At 40.8% G+C, this 23299-nt stretch overlaps 1 protein-coding gene across 1 annotated transcript in view; it reads left to right on the forward strand.

Moving 5' to 3' along the window:
* The first annotated feature begins 282 nt into the window (after positions 1–282).
* Positions 283–23299, forward strand: part of LOC106576899 (RPE-retinal G protein-coupled receptor) — a 50565-nt gene continuing 27548 nt past the window's right edge. Inside the window, exons 1-3 of the mRNA XM_014154437.2 lie at positions 283–694; positions 9561–9717; positions 13026–13147. Of these exons, the coding sequence (XP_014009912.1) occupies positions 616–694; positions 9561–9717; positions 13026–13147 (358 nt within the window). The 5' untranslated portion in view covers positions 283–615. The remainder of the gene's footprint in view (positions 695–9560; positions 9718–13025; positions 13148–23299) is intronic.

The following is a 23299-nucleotide window of genomic DNA, read 5'->3' on the forward strand; positions in this document are numbered from 1 at the left end:
TCACTGGCTGACTTTGAAGAAGGCAAACTGACAGCAGATTATATTGTAGATGATCTACAGGCCTTCATGTTATACTGTTTATAGGCCTATACATGTAATGTAGCCTATAGGGCTGTAAATGGTGCTCTATAATATATTACTGCCATGCAAGCTCTTCAGTAGCCTACAATAAGCATGAATGAATGGATGTAGGCTGTATGGCTAGGTGCTGTACATCCTTTCAATGAGCTGGACACCTGTTGACTCGCGTCAGCGACAAAGAGCTCTAGTTTACATCAAACGCGTGCATTTGACATCACAGGCATCCTTCTCCACATGGTGGTTGCACACAGACACAAAGGCTTGTTGTGCACAACTAATTCAGCGCTTTAGAGTAGCGGTGTGTAAATACGTGGAAGGGGGCAGCGGATAGTGTTATGTTCAGTAAGACATTCTTATACGGATTGGTGCAAGAGAGAGAGATTTACATAATTACGTGCATGCTTTTTTCATGAGAAATGCTCCTTTAGAAGCGGGTTCCGTTAGGTTAGAGGCACATCTTTAAGCGAGCGGACAGTAAAGAATAAGTAGGTCAGTGATATTTGCACTTTATTTGCATGAAAAATCGCATTCAAGATGGTGTCTTCCTACCCTTTACCGGATGGCTTCTCGGAAATTGATGTATTCTCTTTAGGATCTTGTCTGCTCGTGGAGGGTGAGTGTCACGTTTTCTGATGGAATTCTGCCATAAATGTGGTAACTACAGTATGCTATGTTAGATCTGATGCTCCTTGATCAGGAGGTGGTGGCCTGTTATGCTCTTAAATGGTACCAGCGGTGTTATGTGACTTGATACAATATAGATGAAATGCTGATGTTGGCCAGGAAATCACATGATATATCCTAGAATGTCACCTTCAACAATTAGGAATAACACAATATTTTGGTTTAGAAGCACTTAAAAATGTGCCTGCTTTCATTTTTCAGGGAATTTGCCGCTTGGCTTTGCGCACTGTAGCCAAGTACCTCAACTCCAGGATGATTTCATCCACGGAGCTGAGGATTTGAGCGCAGACTGGAGTTGTTTTAAATTAGCCTCCTACTCCTTCCAGTCACTGCAGTGAATAGTTAAATAATGTAAATTATTATACCCTCACATGCTGACCACACCGATGCAAGCGTTGCAAAATAAATATACACACACGTTATTCAATCATTGCACCCACACTGCTCGCGCGCCTACAAGAAAATAGAAGTTGCTTAAAAAAAAGTTATTTGGGATAGGTGGGACATTAGTGTCCCACCTGGCCAACAGCCGGTGAAATTGCAGAGCGCAAAATTCAAATTAAATTACTATAAATATTAAACTTTCATGAAATCACAAGTGCAAGACATCAAAATATAGCTTAACTTGTTGTTAATCCAGCCAAGGTGTCAGATTTCAAAAAGGCTTTACTGCGAAAGCAAACCATGCAATTATCTGAGGACAGCGTCCAGCACACAAATGCATAACAAATCATTTTCAACCAGGGAGTTGCGACACGAAAGTCAGAAATAGCGATATAATATATGCCTTACCTTTGAAGATCTTCTTCTGTTGGCACTCCAAAATTTACCAGTTACATTACAAATGGTCCTTTTGTTCGATAAAATCCTTCTTTATATCCATAAAAACTCAGGTTTAGCTGGCGTGCTTCAGTCAATAATCCACTCGGTTTCCCTCTTTCAAAATGCATACAAAATGAATCCCAAACGTTACCAATAAACTTATCCAAACAAGTCAATCAACGTTTATAATCAATCCTTAGGTACCCTAATATGCAAATGAACAATAACATTTAAGATGGAGAATCGTTATTGTGTTTACCGGAGATAAACAAAAAGAACGCACTGTCTCGGCCATGCGCTTGGAAACTACAGCCAAAATGGGAGCCACTTAGAAAAACTACAACTTCTCCCTAATTTTTCCAAAAACCAGCCTGAAACTCTTTCTAAAGACTGTTGACATCTAGTGGAAGCCCTAGGAACTGCAATCGGGGACGATTTCGCCCTATTATAAAAGTGGCAGGCATTGAAATCAGTGGTATGCTGATTTTTTTTTTTTTTTTTGATGGTTTGTCCTTGGGGTTTCGCCTGCCATATACTCACAGACATTATTTTAACGGTTATAGAAACTTTAGAGTGTTTTCTATACAAATCTACAAATATATGCATATCCTAGCTTTTGGGCCTGAGTAGCAGCCAGTTTAATTTGGGCCAGCTATTCATCCGGATGTCAAAATACCGCCCCCTATCCCAACGAAGTTATTACCACCACCTGGAATGGATGCGCTTGTGCGCCATCATGCGCAAATTGATTTTGTCCCCCCACACCAAATGCGATCATGACAAGCAGGTTGAAATATCAAAACAAACTCTCTACCAATTATATTAATTTAGGGACAGGTCGAAAAGCATTAAACATTTATGGCAATTTAGCTAGCTAGCTTGCAGTTGCTAGCTAACTTAATTTGTCATGGGATATAAAACATTGAGTTGTCATTTTACCTGAAATACACAAGGTCCTCTACTCTGACAATTAATCCACACGTAAAATGGTCAACCAAATAGTTTCTAGTCATCTCTCCTTCCAGGCTTTTTATAAAGTCCAAAGAAGAACAAGACTGGACGGGGGAGAGATGACTAGAAACAATTTGGTTGACCGTTTTATATGTGGATTAATTGTCGGAGTAGAGGACCTTGTGCATTTCAGTTAAAATAACAACTCAACGTTTATGTCCCAGGACAAATTAGCTATTAACAGCAAGTTAGCCAAATAGAACAAATAAGCTAGCTAGCTAAATTGCCATAAATGTTTAACGCTTTTAAACCTGTACCCAAATTAATATAACTGGTAGAGAGTATGTTTTGATATTTCAACCTGCGTGTCGTGATCGCGGTTGGTGTGGGGGGACAAAATCAATTTGCGCACGCCTGGTTTCGGTATGGTGTTACCGTGTACCCATGTTTGCCCTCTGTTATTGCATGCCTTTGTTTGCTGAAAGCCATACTTTTTAATAAAACATTATCCAAAAGTGACTTGTTTCAGGAAAGATGGCTTATGTTATGTGTCACTACAACACAGCAGAGGCAATTGAATGTAAACATTAGTTTTTTTAATCAAAATGCGTTTTTCTCACATGGAATAGCCTTTATTTCTCAGAACAAGAATAGGCTGACGAGTTTCAGAAGAAAGTTCTTTGTTTCTGGCCATTTGAAGCCTGTAATCGAACCCACAAATGCTGATGCTCCAGATACACAACTAGTCTAAAGAAGGCCAGCTTTCTTGCTTCTTTAATCAGAACAGTTTTCAGCTGTGCTAACATAATTGCAAAAGGGGTTTCTAATGACCAATTAGCCTTTTAAAATTATAAACTTGGATTAGCTAAACACAACGTGCCATTGGAACACAGGAGTGATGGTTGCTGATAATGGGCCTCTGTACGCGTATGTAGATATTCCATAAAAAAGCTGTCGTTTCCAGCTACAATAGTCATTTATAACATTAACAATGTCTACACTGTATTTCTGATCAATCTGATGTTATTTTAATGGACACATTTTTTTGCTTTTATTTAAAAAACAAGGACATTTCTAAGTGACCCCAAACTTTAGAATGGTAGTGTACATTTTCAGATATATGTTTCTAATTTTATTTTATTTTGTCACACTCACAACCGTGAACAATATTTTGTAATTACATCGCCATTAATTTATAAATAATGATCTTGTGTGAGTTTACTTTCCCTTATTAGTGAATACAAATAAGCTAAAGTGAAGACGTTGTCAGCTATATGATATGATCTTTATTTGAACTGGTTAGCCAGCTAATTTAACGTTAGCTAGTAAGCTAACAAGCTAGAAACTAACATTTACATTTACGTCATTTAGCAGACACTCTTATCCAGAGCGACTTACAAATTGGTGCATTCATCTTATGATATCCAGTGGAACAACCACTTTACAATAGTACATCTATATCTTTTTTGGGGGGAGGTTAGGGGGGGGGTTAGAAGGATTACTTAATCCTATCCCAGGTATTCCTTAACCTGTTAGGACTAGGGGGCAGTATTTACATGGCCGGATAAAAAACGTACCCGATTTAATCTGGTTACTACTCCTGCCCAGTAACTAGAATATGCATATAATTATTGGCTTTGGATAGAAAACACCCTAAAGTTTCTAAAACTGTTTGAATGGTGTCTGTGAGTATAACAGAACTCATATGGCAGGCAAAAACCTGACAAGATTTCATGCAGGAAGTGGCCTGTCTGACAAGGTGTCGTTCTTCTTGTCTCTGTTTATTGAAGAGTCAGGATCTTAGCTGTAACGTGACACTTCCTACGGCTCCCATAGGCTCTCAGAGCCCGGGAAAAAGCTGTACAATATCGAGGCAGCCTCTGGCTGAAACACATTATCGCCTTTGCCAAGTGGCCGATCAGAGGACAAAGGGCTTCGGCGCGTGCCCGAGTCGACCCAGTGATATATTTTCTTTCGTCTGTTTACCTAATTGCAGATTCCCGGTCGGAATATTATCGCTTTTTTACGAGAAAAATGGCATAAAAATTGATTTTAAACAGCGGTTGACATGCTTCGAAGTACGGTAATGAAATATTTAGAAATCTTTCGTCACGAAATGCGCCGTGCGCGTGACCCTTATTTACCATTCGGATAGTGTCTTGAACGCATGAACAAAACGCCGCTGTTGGAACATAACTATGGATTATTTTGGACCAAACCAACATTTGTTATTGAAGTAGAAGTCCTGGGAGTGCATTCTGACGAAGAACAGGAAAGGTAATCAAACTTTTCTAATAGTAAATCGGAGTTTGGTGAAGGCTAAACTTGCTGGGTGTCTAAATAGCTAGCCCTGTGATGCCGGGCTATGTACTTAGAATATTGCAAAATGTGCTTTCACCGAAAAGCTATTTTAATACTTTTTAATAACGACAATGTCAAGTTTAATGTCGGACGACAATAGAATGTTCATGATGTTATTGCGACAACCGTCTACAGACATGTCGATAGACGTAATATAAACCAGCTTTTAGTCTTGAAATCTTTCGTTGTTTAGTACACTATTGTTCTCACTCTGTGAATCCTTAACCTGTTGGGTCTAGGGGGCAGCATTTGCACGTCTGGATAAAAAAAATGTACCCGATTTCATCTGGTTACTAATCCTACCCAGTAACTAGAATATGCATATACTTATTATATATGGATAGAAAACACTCTAAAGTTTCCAAAACTGTTTGAATGGTGTCTGTGAGTATAACAGAACTCATTTGGCAGGCAAAACCCTGAGACATTTTCTGACAGGAAGTGGATACCTGATGTGTTGTATTGACTTTAAACCTATCCCATTGAAAAACAAAGGGGTTTAGGAATATTTTGGCACTTCCTATTGCTTCCACTAGATGTCACCAGCCTTTACAAAGTGTTTTGAGTCTTCTGGAGGGAGATCTGACCGAACAAGAGCCATGGAACGGTGATGTCCCATTAGACACCTGGCGCGCTAGTTCATGTTGGGTACCCTCGTTCCAATACGTTATAAAAGAGTATGCATTCGTCCACCTTGAATATTATTCATGTTCTGGTTAAAAAGGCCCTAATGATTTATGCTATACAACGTTTGACATGTTTGAACGAACGGAAATATATTTTTTCCCCTCGTTCATGACGAGAAGTCCGGCTGGCTTACATCATGTGCTAACGAGACGGAGATTTTTGGACATAAATGATGAGCTTTTTTGAACAAAACTACATTCGTTATGGACCTGTGATACCTGGAAGTGACATCTGATGAAGAGAATCAAAGGTAATGGATTATTTACATAGTATTTTCGATTTTAGATCTCCCCAACATGACGTCTAGTCTGTATCGCAACGCGTATTTTTCTGGGCGCAGTGCTCAGATTATTGCAAAGTGTGATTTCCCAGTAAGGTTATTTTTAAATCTGGCAAGTTGATTGCGTTCAAGAGATGTAAATCTATAATTCTTTAAATGACAATATAATATTTTACCAATGTTTTCTAATTTTAATTATTTAATTTCTGACGCTGACTTGACTGCCGGTTATTGGAGGGAAACGATTTCCTCAACATCAATGCCATAGTAAAACGCTGTTTTTGGATATAAATATGAACTTGATAGAACTAAAAAGGCATGCATTGTCTAACATAATGTCCTAGGAGTGTCATCTGATGGAGATTGTAAAAGGTTAGTGCATCATTTTAGCTGGTTTTATGGTTTTGGTGACCCTGTCTTTGACTTGACAAAACATTACACACAACTCTTGTAAATGTACTGTCCTAACATACTCTAAATTTATGCTTTCGCCGTAAAACCTTTTTGAAATCGTAAAACGTGGTTAGATTAAGGAGATGTTTATCTTTCAAATGGTGTAACATAGTTGTATTTTTGAAAAATTTGAATTTTGACATTTATTTGGATTCAAATTTGCCGCTCTTGAAATGCACCTGCTGTTGATGGAGTGCACCACGGGTGGCACGCTAGCGTCCCACCTAGCCCCAAGAGGTTAAAGAGATGGGTGGGGCTAAGACTTAAGAGGATGTGAATGATGCTGAATGAGTGTAGACAACGAATAGCTCTCCAGTAGGTGTACCAAAAATATTCAAGGGCCATTTTCTCAAAATTGTATCAACTTTCAAAGCAGAATTACTTTCCCATTGTTCCTCAACTGTAGTGTATGATATACCATTTGCTAGCACTGAGTCCCTACCAATGTTCCCAGTAAGCTGCGCGTGTGCATGGTCGCGCACCTCCTCTAGGACTGCCTCGCTGAAGAAATGTCAGGCCGTGCAGAGAAGCAAGAGATTGAACTTCATGAGTTTGCCGAATATAGATCAATGTTTTTTCTGTGATCGAATCAACGTTATATATCAGACCCTTATCAATGGAACAAACCAAAACAAATCTAACTTTGCGAGATTGAGTGTGATTTTGTTGGAGGCAGAGCTAGAGCACAACAGAGTACAATTGTGGTAGCCCATGAGCGGTGTTTCAATCACCCACGAATGAATGTGCTTTTCAGATCAGTTTAGAGCGCAGAGCCGCCAGAGCGTGTGCACATTTGTTGATATTCTTTGCTAGTTAGCAAGTTATTAGCCCAGTTATAGATAAGTATAGGTCAGCAATGGGGAGTTACGGCTGCCTACAAGAGCACAAATCGTGTAGGCTACATTTCAAGCTCATTGAAAAGCCAGTTAGGTAAAAAGCTTAGTCTTAGTTAAAGGGCCAGTGTTGTATTTTGAGACAGGCTTGAATATGCAAATAAGCCAATAGGCCAATAGTCATTGTCTAATTCTCTGTATGGTAATATTTACTTTTATTTTGTAAAGTGGTTTCTTGCACCTTACAGTTCTCTCCAATGCAATTTGCAGTCACCTATTTGGCTCATGGTGTTACAGACCAAGTAAAACATTTTTTTAATGTAAAAACGTTTTTAAAAGTCTCATGCAATGAACACCTCATAAAGCCTATCTCCTAGAAATCAAAAGCTATTTCCATGTGAAAATGTTATTGGATTTGCTCCATTAGTTTTGTTAGTAGGTCTACATTATGCTCAAATAGCCACAATAGCCCATTGGCTACTGGCTACAAATGTAACAGTACAGCTTCAGTGTTCACTGTAAAAAAACAAAAACATTAGAGGGAACATTGGTCTCTACTTTTATCCAATGCACAGTACCAGTCAAAAGTTGACACCTACTCATTCAAGGGATGTTCTTTATTTTTACTATTTTCTACATTGTAGAATAATAGAGAAGACATCAAAACTATGAAATAACACATGAAATCATGTAGGATCAAAAAAAGTGTTAAACAAATCAAAATAAATTTGATTTGAGATTCTTCAAAGTAGCCACCCTTTGCCTTGATGACACCTTTGCACACTCTTGGCATTCTCTCAACCAGCTTCATCTGGAATGCTTTTCCAACAGTCTTGAAGGAGTTCCCACATATGCTGAGCAGAGCACTTGTTGGCTGCTTTTCCTTCACTCTGAGGTCCAAATCATCCAAAACCATCTCAATTGGGTTGTGGTCGGTGATTGTGGAGGCCAGTTCATCTGATGAAGCACTCCATCACTCTCCTTCTTGGTCAAATAGCCCTTACACAGCCTGGAGGTGTGTTGGGTCATTGTCCTGTTGAAAAACAAATGATAGTCCCACTAAGCCCAAACCAGATGGGATGGTGTATCACTGCAGAATGCTGTGGCAGCCATGCTGGTTAAGTGTCCCTTGAATTCTAAATAAATCACAGACAGTGTCACCAGCAAAGCACCCCCACATCATCACACCTCCTCCTCCATGCTTCACGGTGGGAACCACACATGCGGAGATTATCTGTTCACCTACTCTTCGTCTCACAAAGACATCTCGATTGGAACCAATAATCTCAAATTTGGACTCACCCGAACAAGGATAGATGTCCATTGCTTGTGTTTCTTGGTCCAAGCAAGTCTCTTCATCTTATTGGTGTCCTTTAGTAGTGGTTTCTTTGCAGCAATTCGACCATGAAGGCCTGATTCCTCTGAACTGCTGATGTTGAGATGTGTCTGTTACTTGAACTTTGAAACATTTATTTGTGCTGCAATTTCTGAGGCTGGTAAACCTAATGAAATTATCCTCTGCAGCAGAAGTAACTCTGGGTCTTTCATTCCTGTGCCGGTCCTCATGAGGGCCAGTTTCATCATAGCACTTGATGGTTTTTGTGACTGCACTTGAAGAAATGTTCCCATATTGACTGACTTTCATGTTTTAAAGTAATGGACTGTCGTTTCTCTTTGCTTATTTGAGCTGTTCTTGCAATAATATGGACTTGGTCTTTTACCAAAAAGGGCTATCTTCTGTAAACCACCTCTACTCTGTCACAACACAACTGATTGCCATAAATGAACTTGTAACAAGGCACACCTGTTAATTGAAATGCATTCCAGGTGACTACCTCATGAAGCTGGTTGAGAGAATGCCAAGAGTGTGCAAGCTGTCATCAGGGCAAAGGGTGGCTACTTTGAAGAATCTCAAGTATAAAATATATTTTGATTTGTTTAACACTTTTGTGTTATTTCATAATTGTGATGTCTACACTGTTGTTCTACAATGTAGAAAATAGTAAAAATAAAGAAAAACCCTCGAATGAGTAGGTGTGTCCAAACTTTTGACTCGTACTGTATGAAACAACATTTCAAAAATTGCTACAGAAGACCTAATCGAGCAGGTAGTTCACAAATACAACTGCCGACTGTTTCCTCATTGCTGTTGCTCTAAGATGGCAACTCAGCACAAATCCGCATGTGCCAATTGAATCTCAACAAGGAAACAGTTGATGGTTGTATTTGATTAACATTTTATTAAAAAGTATGGATTTCAGCAAACAAAGGTACTCTACAGAGGACAAACTTAAGGGTTTAAGTATTAAAAGTCAGGTTTCAACTCCACGGGTGAAATCATTTTGGAGTACTTTGCTATGCGCACTGCCACTGTGTTTATAGCCTATTCTGTTTTATGTTCCCTAAAGGTCTTCTGGGATTCTTCCTGAATGCTGTGACAGTCGCTGCTTTCATAAAAATAAGAGAACTGAGAACCCCCAGCAATTTCCTAGTCTTTAGCTTGGCATTGGCTGATATGGGCATCTCTGCAAACGCAACCATTGCCGCTTTCTCCAGTTTTCTGAGGTGAGTGACGTAGTATAACCTACTAATCCTTTCCATCACCTAATTTACTTTCTACTTACACTGACTCATTGTTACAATGTTTTTTCACTGTGAAATACCATGGATTGAATGGAATATGAAATATTATATACCAGGGTTCTCCAACTGCCGGCCCGCAGGATGAATTTGGCACACAAGTGGTTTTATTTTGCCCCCCCCAAGTTGTTTTAATTCAATCAATCAATCACATTTATTTATATAGCCCTTCTTACATCAGCTGATGTCATAAATTGCTGTACAGAAACCCAGCCTAAAACCCCAAACAGCAAGCAATGCAGGTGTAGAAGCACGGTGGCTAGGAAAAAAATCCCTAGAAAGGCCAGAACCTAGGAAGAAACCTAGAGAGGAACCAGGCTATGAGGGGTGGCCAGTCCTCTTCTGGCTGTGCTGGGTGGAGATTATAACAGAACATGGCCAAGATATTCAAATGTTCATAGATGACCAGCAGGGTCAAATAATAATAATCACAGTGGTTGTCAAGGGTGCAACAGGTCAGCACCTCAGGAGTAAATGTCAGTTGGCTTTTCATAGCCGATCATTCAGAGTATCTCTACTGCTCCTGCTGTCTCTAGAGAGTTGAAACAGCAAGTCTAGGACAGGTAGCACGTCCGGTGAACAGGTCAGGGTTCCATAGCCGCAGGCAGAACAGTTGAAACTGGAGCAGCAGCACGGCCAGGTGGACTGGGGACAGCAAGGAGTCATTAGGCCAGTTAGTCCTGAGGCATGGTCCTAGGGCTCAGGTCCTCTGAGAGAGAGAAAGAAAGAGAGAAAGAATTTGAGGGAGCATACTTACATTCACACAGGACACCGGATAAGACAGAAGAAATACTCCAGATATAACAGACTGACCCTAGCCCCCCGACACAAACTACTGCAGCATAAATACTGGAGGCTGAGACAGGAGGGATCGGGAGACACTTTGGCCCCGTCCAACAATACCCCCGGACAGGGCCAAACAGGCAGGATATAACCCCACCCACTTTTCCAAAGCACAGCCCCCACACCACTAGAGTTAATTGTTGGACATAGACTTAAAAACACCAGGAATTTAACTCCAAGTGATTTTTATTTAAGAAATCTGTTCCCAAGTATGCCCATGCATAATAGAGAGACACGTGATCATTTACAAATGTAAGCAAGGTTTGAAATTATTATGTTTTAGTCAAACAATATATCTGTTTTGGCTTCTTGCAGTCAATTTGCAGTCTACAAATTATTTGAATTATGTTCCTGCCCCCCGATAATCCGCTCAATAAAAACTTGGCCCGCGGCTGAATCTAGTTGATGATCCCTGTTCTATACTATTCCTACAATAATCTATAGTGGAGCAACGCAAAGGAGGTTGTCGCTCTCTCTCGCTCTCTCTGACATATTCCAGTCAATTGGCTCATCAATATCTCTGCGTAGTGTTAGAGTAGTAGATCGATAAGGCCAGGGCAAAGACCAACAGGGTTTAGGGCATACAGTACATGTAACAGACCTCCCGGGGATTGTGCTGTGTAAAGGCAGAGGATTTAGAACTCTGTAATCAGGGGGATGAACGATGACGTTGCCGTCTAGGTGATTTAGGATGAAAACAGGCACCGGATTCACTTCACATTCAAAATGGTTAACCTCTTACATCTAGACGTTCCGCTAGCGGAACACCTGCTCCAATATCCAATGATAGGTGTGGCGCGAATTACAAATTCCTCAAAAATACAAAAACTTCAATTTTTCAAACATATGACTATTTCACAGCATTTTAAAGACAAGACTCTCCTTTATCTAACCACACTGTCCGATTTCAAAAAGGCTTTACAGCGAAAGCAAAACATTAGATTATGTCAGCAGAGTACCAAGCCAGAAATAATCAGACACCCATTTTTCAAGCTAGCATATAAAGTCACAAAAACCCAGAAGACAGCTAAATGCAGCACTAACCTTTGATGATCTTCATCAGATGACATACCTAGGACATTATGTTATACAATACATGCATGTTTTGTTCAATCAAGTTCATATTTATATCAAAAAACAGCTTTTTACATTAGCATGTGACGTTCAGAACTAGCATACCCCCCGCAAACTTCCGGGGAATTTGCTAACAATTTACTAAATTACTCATGATAAACGTTCACAAAAAGCATAACAATTATTTTAAGAATTATAGATACAGAACTCCTCCTTGCACTCGATATGTCCGATTTTAAAATAGCTTTTTGGTGAAAGCACATTTTGCAATATTCTAAGTACATAGCCCAGGCAACACGGGCTAGCTATTTAGACACCCGGCAAGTTTAGCACTCACCAATATCAGATTTACTATTATAAAAGTTTGATTACCTTTTGTTGTCTTCGTCAGAATGCACTCCCAGGACTGCTACTTCAATAACAAATGTTGGTTTGGTCCAAAATAATCCATCGTTATATCCGAATAGCGGCGTTTTGTTCGTGCGTCCCAGACACTATCCGAATGGTAAAGAAGGGTCGTGCGCATGGCTCAATTCGTGACAAAAAAAATCTAAATATTCCATTACCGTACTTCGAAACATGTCAACCGCTGTTTAAAATCCATTTTTATGCAATTTATCTCGTAAAAAAGCGATAATATTCCGACCGGGAATGTCCATTTAGCTAAACAGAGGAAAGAACACAAAGCTTTCGGTCGACGCGAGCATGAGCCTGAGTCTCACAGTACTGTAACCAGCCACTACCCAAACGCGCTACTTTGTTTCAGCCAGAGCCTGCAAAGCCACGATTCACCATTTTGCCGCCTTCTGAGAGCCTATGGCAGCCGTAGGAAGTGTCAAGGGACAGCTAAGATCCTCACTCTTCAATAAACAGAGAAAAGAAGAACGACACCTCGTCAGACAGGCCACTTCCTGCATGAAATCTTCTCAGGTTTTTGCCTGCCATATGAGTTCTGTTATACTCACAGACACCATTCAAACAGTTTTAGAAACTTTAGGGTGTTTTCTATCCAAAGCCAATAATTATATGCATTATCTAGTTACTGGGCAGGAGTAGTAACCAGATTAAATCGGGTACGTTTTTTATCCAGCCGTGAAAATACTGCCCCCTAGCCATAACAGGTTAATAGATGACCGTGGTCAATGCAAAAGATCAGAAACAAGACACTGACCTTCCCTACAGTTTAGTTCTATGCTCTACCAGTTTAACCATTGGTTGTTGAGCATTGTAAAAGTCATTCACAACCAGCTGAACAAATAGACTATGTTAAGGCCTAATGTATTGTCTTTCCCCCTCTTTACTATGTCCTTCTCCAGGTACTGGCCCTATGGCTCTGATGGCTGCCAGACTCATGGCTTCCAGGGTTTTGTGACAGCTCTCGCCAGCATCCACTTTATTGCTGCCATCGCATGGGACAGATACCACCAGTACTGCACAAGTAAGTGGAATGAGTTTCATAGGTCTCTTAAGTCTCATACATATCCACATACACTCATCCCCAACAACAAATGCACACTAGATAGGACTAATTGAATAGTCATCATTTAGGTGAATAATATAACTCAATCACTGTTTGCAAAAAAGACTTCAATGCATGGCTGAGCGCATATAGTGTAGAGTAGGCATAGGCTATATCAGATACTACACTTTATATCAATCAAATTGATTTATAAAGCCCTTTTTACATCAGCAGATGTCACAAAGTTCTATACAGAAACCCAGCCTAAAACCCCAAACAGCAAGTAATGCAGATGTAGAAGCATGGTGACTAGGAAAAACTCCCTAGAAAGGCAGGAACCTAGGAAGAAACCTAGAGAGGAACCAGGCTCTGACGGGTGGCCAGTCCTCTTCTGGCTGTACCGGGTGGAGAATATGAGTACATGGCCATTTAACGCCAGATTGTTCTTCAAGATGTTCAAACGTTGATAGATTACCAGCATGGTCAAATAATAATCACAGTGGTTGTAGAAGGTGCAACAGGTCAGTACCTCAGGAGTAAATGTCAGTTGGCTTTCATAGCCAAGCATTCAGAGGTCGAGACAGCAGGTCCGGGACAAGGTAGCACATCCGGCAAACAGGTCAGTGTTCCCTGTTCTGCCACAGGCAGAACAGTTGAAACTGGAGCAGCATCACAACCAGGTGGATTGGGGAACGCCAGGAGTCATCAGGCCAGGTAGTCCTGAGGCATGATCCTGGTGCTCAAGTTCTCCCGGACGGGAGAGAGGGAGAGAGAGAATTGAGGGAGCATACAGTACTTACATTTACACAGGACAGCAGATAAGACAGGAGAATTACACCAGATATAACAGTCTGACCCTAGCTACCCGGCACATAGACTATTGCAGCATAGATACTGGAGACTGAGAGATGGGTGGGTCAGGGGACACGGTGGGTCGGGGGACACTGTGGCCCCGTCCGACAATACACCCGGACAGGGCAAACCAGGCAGGATATAAGATGACGCCGGAGAAGATGACATGCCCCCAGCCGATTTTGTTTTTTGTTCGGTTATTTGCGTGATTTATAACTTATTTTGTATATAATGTTGCCGTTATCGTCTCTTATGACCGAAAATAACTTAAAATAACAGAACTGAGATTACTCACGACGAACGAGCAGAATCCTCTTTTTTTCCTTTCACGACTCTGACGAGCCCGATGGAACAGGCCCCGATCTGTGTGAAGAGGAGGCGGAGAAAGAGGGGCCGAAGGTCATGCTGCCCTCAGAGTTCGCAGACGATTGAATAAACCCCCACTTCCCTCCATTCTGCTAGCAAACGTCCAATCTTTGGACAATAAAGTCGACAAGTTACGCAGAAGATTAAACTACCAACGGGACATTAAAAACTGTAACATCTTATGCTTCACGGAGTCGTGGCTGAATGACGACAACATCAACATATAGCTGGCTGGTTATACGATGTACCGGCAGGATAGAACAGAGGCGTCTGGTAAGACAAGGGGTGGCGGTCTAGGATTTTATAAACAACAGCTGGTGCAGGATATCTAAGGAAGTCTTGAGCTATTGCTCACCTGAGGTATAGTTTCTCATGATAAGTTGTAGACCTCACTACCTACTGAGAGTTTTCATCTGTATTCTTTGTAGCTGTTTACATATCACCACAGTCAGAGGCTGGCACTAAGACAACATTGAATGAGCTGTATTCCGCCATAAGCCAACAAGAAAATGCTCACCCAGAGGTGGCGCTCCTAGTAGCTGGGGACTTTAATGCAGGGAAACTTAACCTGTTAGGGCTAGGGGGCAGCATTGACACGGCTGGATAAAAAACATACCCGATTTAATCTGGTTACCACTCCTACTCAGTAACTAGAATATGCATATACTTATTACATATGGATAGAAAACACCCTAAATTTTCTAAAACTGTTTGAATGGTGTCTGTGAGTATAACAGAACTCAAATGGCAGGTCAAAACCTGAGAGATTCCTTTACAGGAAGTGGCCTGTCTGACCATTTCTGGAACTTCTTTGCCATCTCTATCATTTACTAAGGATCTCTGCTCTAACGTGACACTTCCCACGTCGTCCATAGGCTCTCAGAGCCCGGGAAAAAAGAGAATGTCGTCATTCCAGCCCCAGGCTGAAACACATTATCGCCTTTCTCAAGTGGCCCATCAAGAGACACTAGCTTATGCGCGTGACCCCGACCGCCCCCGCCTTTGGGATTTTTTCCTCTGTTTGCCGAAAAGGAGATTCCCTGTCGGAATTTTATCGCTTTTCTACGAGAAAAATGACGTAAAAATTGATTTTAAACAGCGGTTGACATGCTTCGACGTACGGCAATGGAATACTTTGAATTTTATTGTCAGGAATTGCGCCAAGCGCCGACACTTCTTTACTATTTCGGATAGTGTCTGGAACGCATCGAACAAAACGCCGCTATTCGGATATAACGATGGATTATTTTGGACCAAACCAACATTTGTTATTGAAGTAGACGTCCTGGGTGTGCATTCTGACGAAGACAACAAAAGGTAATGACATTTTTATAATAGTAAATATGATTATGGTGAGTGCTAAACTTGCCGGGTGTCTAAATAGCGAGCCCGTGATGCCTGGGCTATGTACTTAGAATATTGCAAAATGTGCTTTCACCAAAAGCTATTTTAAAATCGGACATATCGAGTGCATAGAGGAGGTCTGTATCTATAATTCTTAAAATAATTGTTATGCTTTTTGTGAACGTTTATCGTGAGTAATTTAGTAAAATGTTAGCGAATTCCCCGTAAGTTTGCGGGGGTATGCTAGTTCTGAACGTCACATGCTAATGTAAAAAGCTGGTTTTTGATATAAATATGAACTTGATTGAACAAAACATGCATGTATTGTATAACATAATGTCCTAGGGTTGTCATCTGATGAAGATCATCAAAGGTGAGTGCTGAATTTAGCTGTCTTCTGGGTTTTGGTGACATTATATGCTGGCTTGAAAAATGGGTGTCTGATTATTTCTGGCTTGGTACTCTGCTGACATAATCTAATGTTTTGCTTTCGTTGTAAAGCCTTTTTGAAATCGGACAGTGTGGTTAGATTAACGAGAGTCTTATCTTTAAATAGCTGTAAAATAGTCATATGTTTGAGAAATTGAAGTAATAGGATTTTGAAGATTTTGAAAATCGCGCCACAGGCTGGCAGTGGCTGTTACGTAGGTGGGACGAATTCGTTCCGCCGGTCCCATAGAGGTTAAATCCGTTTTTACCAAATTTCTATAAGCATGTTAAATGTGCAACCAGAGGAAAAATAACTCTGGACCACCTATACTCCACACACAGAGACACATACAAAGCTCTCCCTCGCTTTCCATTTGGCAAATCTGACCATAATTCTATCCTCCTGATTCCCTCTTACAAGCTAAAATTAACCTGTTAGGGCTAGGGGGCAGTATTGACACGGCTGGATAAAAAACGTACCCGATTTAATCTGGTTACTACTCCTGCCCAGTAACTAGAATATCCTCTAGTTGTGCACTCCATCAACAGCAGGTGCATTTCAAGAGCGGCAAATTTGAATCCAAATAAATGTCAAAATTCAAATTTTTCAAACATACAACTATTTTACACCCTTTGAAAGATAAACATCTCCTTAATCTAACCACGTTTTACGATTTCAAAAAGGTTTTACGGCGAAAGCATAAATTTAGAGTATGTTAGGACAGTACATTTACAAGAGTTGTGTGTAATGTTTTGTCAAGTCAAAGACAGGGTCACCAAAACCATAAAACCAGCTAAAATGATGCACTAACCTTTTACAATCTCCATCAGATGACACTCCTAGGACATTATGTTAGACAATGCATGCATTTTTAGTTCTATCAAGTTCATATTTATATCCAAAATCAGCGTTTTACTATGTCATTGATGTTGAGGAAATCGTTTCCCTCCAATAACCGGCAGTCAAGTCAGCACCACAAATTAAATAATTAAAATTAGAAAACATTGGTAAAATATTATGTTGTCATTTAAAGAATTATAGATTTACATCTCTTGAACGCAATCAACTTGCCAGATTTAAAAATAACCTTACTGGGAAATCACACTTTGCAATAATCTGAGCACTGCGCCCAGAAAAATACGCGTTGCGATACAGACTAGCCGTCATGTTGGGGAGATCTAAAATCGAAAATACTATGTAAATAATCCATTACCTTTGATTCTCTTCATCAGATGTCACTTCCAGGTATCACAGGTCCATAACGAATGTAGTTTTGTTCAAAAAAGCTCATCATTTATGTCCAAAAATCTCCGTCTTGTTAGCACATGATCTAAGCCCGCCGGACTTCACTTCATGAACGAGGGGAAAAAATATATTTACGTTCGTTCAAACATGTCAAATGTTGTATAGCATAAATCATTAGGGCCTTTTTTAACCAGAACATGAATAATATTCAAGGTGGACGAATGCATTCTCTTTTATAACGTATTGGAACGAGGGTACCCAACATGAACTCGCGCGCCAGGTGTCTAATGGGCCATCATCATTCCATGGCTCTTGTTCGGTCAGATCTCCCTCCAGAAGACTCAAAACACTTTGTAAAGGCTGGTGACATCTAGTGGAAGCAATAGGAAGTGCCAAAATATTCCTCAGCCCCTGTGTTTTTCAATGGCATAGGTTTAAAGGTAATACAACACATCAGGTATCCACTTCCTGTCAGAAAATGTCTCAGGGTTTTGCCTGCCAAATGAGTTCTGTTATACTCACAGACACCATTCAAACAGTTTTAGAAACTTTAGAGTGTTTTCTATCCATATATAATAAGTATATGCATATTCTAGTTACTGGGTAGGATTAGTAACCAGATTAAATCGGGTACATTTTTTTATCCAGCCGTGCAAATACTGCCCCCTAGGCCTAACAGGCTAAGGTATTTGAAAATCGCGCCACGGGATTACACTGGCTGTTGCGTATGTGGGACGATTTCGTCCCGCCTAGCCCAGAGAGGTTAAAGCAGGAAGCACCAGTGACTAGATCAATAAAGTGGTCTGATGAAGCAGATGCTAAGCTACAGGACTGTTTTGCTAGCACAGACTCGAATATGTTCCGGAATTCCTCTGATGGCATTGAGGAGTACACCACATCAGTCATTGGCTTCATCAATAAGTGCATCGATGACATTGTTCCCACAGTGACCGTACGTACATACCCCAACCAGAAGCCGTGGATTACAGACAGCTTCCGCACTGAGCTTAAGGCTAGGGCTGCCGCTTTCAAGGAGTGGGACTCTAACCTGGAAGCTTGTAAGAAATCCCGCTATGACCTCCGACAAACCATCAAACAGGCAAAGCATCAATACAGGACTAAGATCGAATCGACCTACACTGGCTCTGATGCTCGTCGGATGTGGCAGGGCTTGCAAACCATCACAGACTAGAAGGGGAAGTACAGCCGAGAGCTGCCCAGTGACACGAGCCTACCAGACGAGCTAAACTACTTCTATGCTCGCTTTGAGGCAAAAACACTGAAACATGCATAAGAGCACCAGCTGTTCCGGATGACTGTGATCACTCTCTCTGCAGCCAATGTGAGCCAACCTTTAAACAGGTCAGCATTCACAAGGCTGCAGGGCCAGACGAATTACCAGGACGTGTACTGCGAGCATGCGCTGACCAACTGGGAAGTGTCTTCACTGACATTTTCAACCTCTCCCTTTCCGACTCTGTAATACCAACATGTTTTAAGCAGACCACCATATTACCTGTCCCCAAGAACACTAAGGTAACCTGCCTAAATGACTACTGATCCGTAGCACTCAAAGGCTGGTCATGGCTCACATCAACACCATCATCTCAGAAACCCTAGACCCACTCCAATTTACATACCACCCTATCAGATCCACAGATAAATAACACTTATGTGAGAATGCTTTTCATTGACTACAGCTCAGCATTCAACACCATAGTGCCCTCAAAGCTCATCAATAAGCTAAGGACCTTGGGACTTAACCTGTTGGGTCTAGGGGGCAGCATTTGCACGTCTGGATAAAAAAAATGTACCCGATTTAATCTGGTTACTAATCCTACCCAGTAACTAGAATATGCATATACTTATTATATATGGATAGAAAACACTCTAAAGTTTCCAAAACTGTTTGAATGGTGTCTGTGAGTATAACAGAACTCATTTGGCAGGCAAAACCCTGAGACATTTTCTGACAGGAAGTGGATACCTGATGTGTTGTATTGACTTTAAACCTATCCCATTGAAAAACACAGGGGTTTAGGAATATTTTGGCACTTCCTATTGCTTCCACTAGATGTCACCAGCCTTTACAAAGTGTTTTGAGTCTTCTGGAGGGAGATCTGACCGAACAAGAGCCATGGAACGGTGATGTCCCATTAGACACCTGGCGCGCTACTTCATGTTGGGTACCCTCGTTCCAATACGTTATAAAAGACTATGCATTCGTCCACCTTGAATATTATTCATGTTCTGGTTAAAAAGGCCCTAATGATTTATGCTATACAACGTTTGACATGTTTGAACGAACGGAAATATATTTTTTCCCCTCGTTCATGACGAGAAGTCCGGCTGGCTTACATCATGTGCTAACGAGACGGAGATTTTTGGACATAAATGATGAGCTTTTTTGAACAAAACTACATTCGTTATGGACCTGTGATACCTGGAAGTGACATCTGATGAAGAGAATCAAAGGTAATGGATTATTTACATAGTATTTTCGATTTTAGATCTCCCCAACATGACGTCTAGTCTGTATCGCAACGCGTATTTTTCTGGGCACAGTGCTCAGATTATTGCAAAGTGTGATTTCCCAGTAAGGTTATTTTTAAATCTGGCAAGTTGATTGCGTTCAAAAGATGTAAATCTATAATTCTTTAAATGACAATATAATATTTTACCAATGTTTTCTAATTTTAATTATTTAATTTGTGACGCTGACTTGACTGCCGGTTATTGGAGGGAAACGATTTCCTCAACATCAATGCCATAGTAAAACGCTGTTTTTGGATATAAATGTGAACTTGATAGAACTAAAAATGCATGCATTGTCTAACATAATGTCCTAGGAGTGTCATCTGATGGAGATTGTAAAAGGTTAGTGTATCATTTTAGCTGGTTTTATGGTTTTGGTGACCCTGTCTTTGACTTGACAAAACATTACACACAACTCTTGTAAATGTACTGTCCTAACATACTCTAAATTTATGCTTTCGCCGTAAAACCTTTTTGAAATCGTAAAACGTGGTTAGATTAAGGAGATGTTTATCTTTCAAATGGTGTAACATAGTTGTATTTTTGAAAAATTTGAATTTTGACATTTATTTGGATTCAAATTTGCCGCTCTTGAAATGCACCTGCTGTTGATGGAGTGCACCACGGGTGGCACGCTAGCGTCCCACCTAGCCCCAAGAGGTTAACACCTCCCTCTGCAACTGGATCCTAGACTTCCTGACGGGCCAACCCCAGGTGATAAGGGTAGGTAACAACACATCCGCCACACTGACCCTCAACACAGGGACCCTCAGGACTGTGTGCTCAGTTTCCTCCTGTGTCCCCGTTCACTCATGACTGCACGGGCAGACACGACTCCAACACCATCATTAAGTTTGCAGATGACACAACAGTGGTAGGCCTGATCACCGACAACGTCGAGACAGCCTATAGATAGGAGGTCAGAGACCTGGTCATGTGGTGCCAGGACAACAACCTCTCCCTCAACATGATCAAGACAAAGGAGATGATTGTGGAATACAGGAAAAAGAGGCCCGAGCACTCCCCCATTCTCATCGACGGGGCTGCAGTGGAGCAAATTGAGAGCTTCAAGTTCCTTGGTGTCCACATCACCAACAAACTAACATGGTCCAAGAACACCAAGACAGTCGTGAAGATGGCACGACAAAACCTATTCTCCCTCAGGAGACTGAAAAGATTTGGCATGGGTCCTCAGATCCTCAAAATGTTCTACAGCTGCACCATCGAGAGCATCCTGAGTGGTTACATCACTGACTGGTATGGCAACTGCTCGGCATCCGAGGCACTACAGAGGGTAGTGCGAACCGCCCAGTACATCACTGGGGTCAAGCTTCCTACCATCCAGGACCTCTATACCAGGCAGTGTCAAAGGAAGGCCCTAAAAATTGTCAAAGACTCCAGCCACCCTTGTCATAAACTGTTCTCTCTGCTATCGCACGTCCAAGAGGATTTCTAAACAGCTTCTACCCCCAAGCCATGACTCCTGAACATCTAGTCAAATAGTCAAAAGTTTACATTAGCCAAATACATTTAAACTGAGTTTTTCACAATTCCTGACATTTAATCCTAGTGTAAATTCCCTGTCTTAAAATCAAATCAAATGTATTTGTCACATACACATGGTTAGCAGGTGTTAATGCAAGTGTAGCGAAATGCTTGTGCTTCTAGTTCCAACCATGCAGTAATATCTAACAAGTAATATAACCTAACAATTCCACAACAACTACCTTGTACACACAAGTGTAAAGGAATGAGTACGAATATGTACATAAAAATATATAAATGAGTGATGGCTGAACAGCATAGGCAAGATGCAGTAGATGGTATGGAGTACAGTATATACATATGAGATGAGTAATGTAGGGTATGAAAACATTATATAAAGCGGCATTGTTTAAAGTGGCTAGTTATACATTACATCAGGATGGCAAGATGCAGTAGATGGTATAGAGTACAGCATATACATATGAGATGAGTAATGTAGGTTATGAAAACATTATATGAAGTGGCATTGTTTAAAGTGGCTAGTGATACATCAAGATGGCAAGATGCAGTAGATGGTATAGTGTACAGTATATACATATGAGATGAATAATGTAGGTTATGTAAACCTTATATAATATAAATAATATAAAGTGGCTAGTGATAAATTGATTACATCAATTTTCCCATTATTAAAGTGGCTAGAGTTGAGTCAGTATGTTGGCAGCAGCCACTCAATGTTAGTGATGGCTGTTTAACAGTCTGATGGCCTTGAGATAGAAGCTGTTTTTCAGTCTCTCGGTTCCAGCTTTGATACACTTGTACTGACCTCGCCTTCTGGATGTTAGCGGGGGGAACAGGCAGTGGCTCAGGTGGTTGCTGTCCTTGATGATCTTTTTGGCCTTCCTGTGACATCGGATAGTATAGGTGTCCTGGAGGCCAGGTAGTTTGCACCCGGTGATGCGTTGTGCAGACCTCACTACCCTCTGGAGAGCCTTCCGGTTATGGGCAGAGCAGCTGCCGTACCAGGCGGTGATACAGCCCGACAGGATGCTCTCGATTGTGCATCTGTAAAGGTTTGTGAGTGTTTTTGGTGACAAGCTGAATTTCTTCAGCCTGAGGTTCAGGTCAATTTCTTCATCCTAAGGTTGAAGAGGCGCTGCTGCGCCTTCTTCACCATGCTGTCTGTGTGGGTGGACCATTTCAGTTTGTCCGTGACATGTACGCCGAGGATCTTAAAACTTCTATGGGCTAGGTGGGACGTTAGCATCCCACTCTATTCAACAGCCAGTGGAATTGTGTGGCTCGAAATATTAATACCTCAAAAATGCAATAATTTCAATATTCAAACATACGACTATTCTACACCATTTGAAAGATAAGACTCTCGTTAATCTAACCACATTGTCCGATTTCAAAAAGGCTTTACAGTGAAAGCAAAACATTAGATTATGTTAGGAGAGTACATATACAAAAATAACCACACAGCCATTTTTCAAGCAAGCATATATGTCACAAAAACCCAAAACACAGCTACATGCAGCACTAACCGTTGATGATCTTCATCAGATGACACTCCTAGGACATTATGTTATACAATAAATTCATGTTTTGTTCAATCAAGTTCATATTTATATAAAAAAACTGCTTTTTACATTAGCATGTGATGTTCAGAACTTGCATTCCCACCGAAAACTTCCGGAGAATTTATTAAATTACTCATGATAAACGTTGACAAAATACATAACAATTATTTTAAGAATTATAGATACAGAACTCCTTTATGTAATCGCTATGTCACATTTTAAAATAGCTTTTCGGCGAACGCACATTTTGCAATATTCTGAGTACATAGCTCAGCCATCACGGCTAGCTAA

Source organism: Salmo salar, chromosome ssa18 (assembly GCF_905237065.1).
Source record: "Salmo salar chromosome ssa18, Ssal_v3.1, whole genome shotgun sequence".
Taxonomy (NCBI): domain Eukaryota; kingdom Metazoa; phylum Chordata; class Actinopteri; order Salmoniformes; family Salmonidae; genus Salmo; species Salmo salar.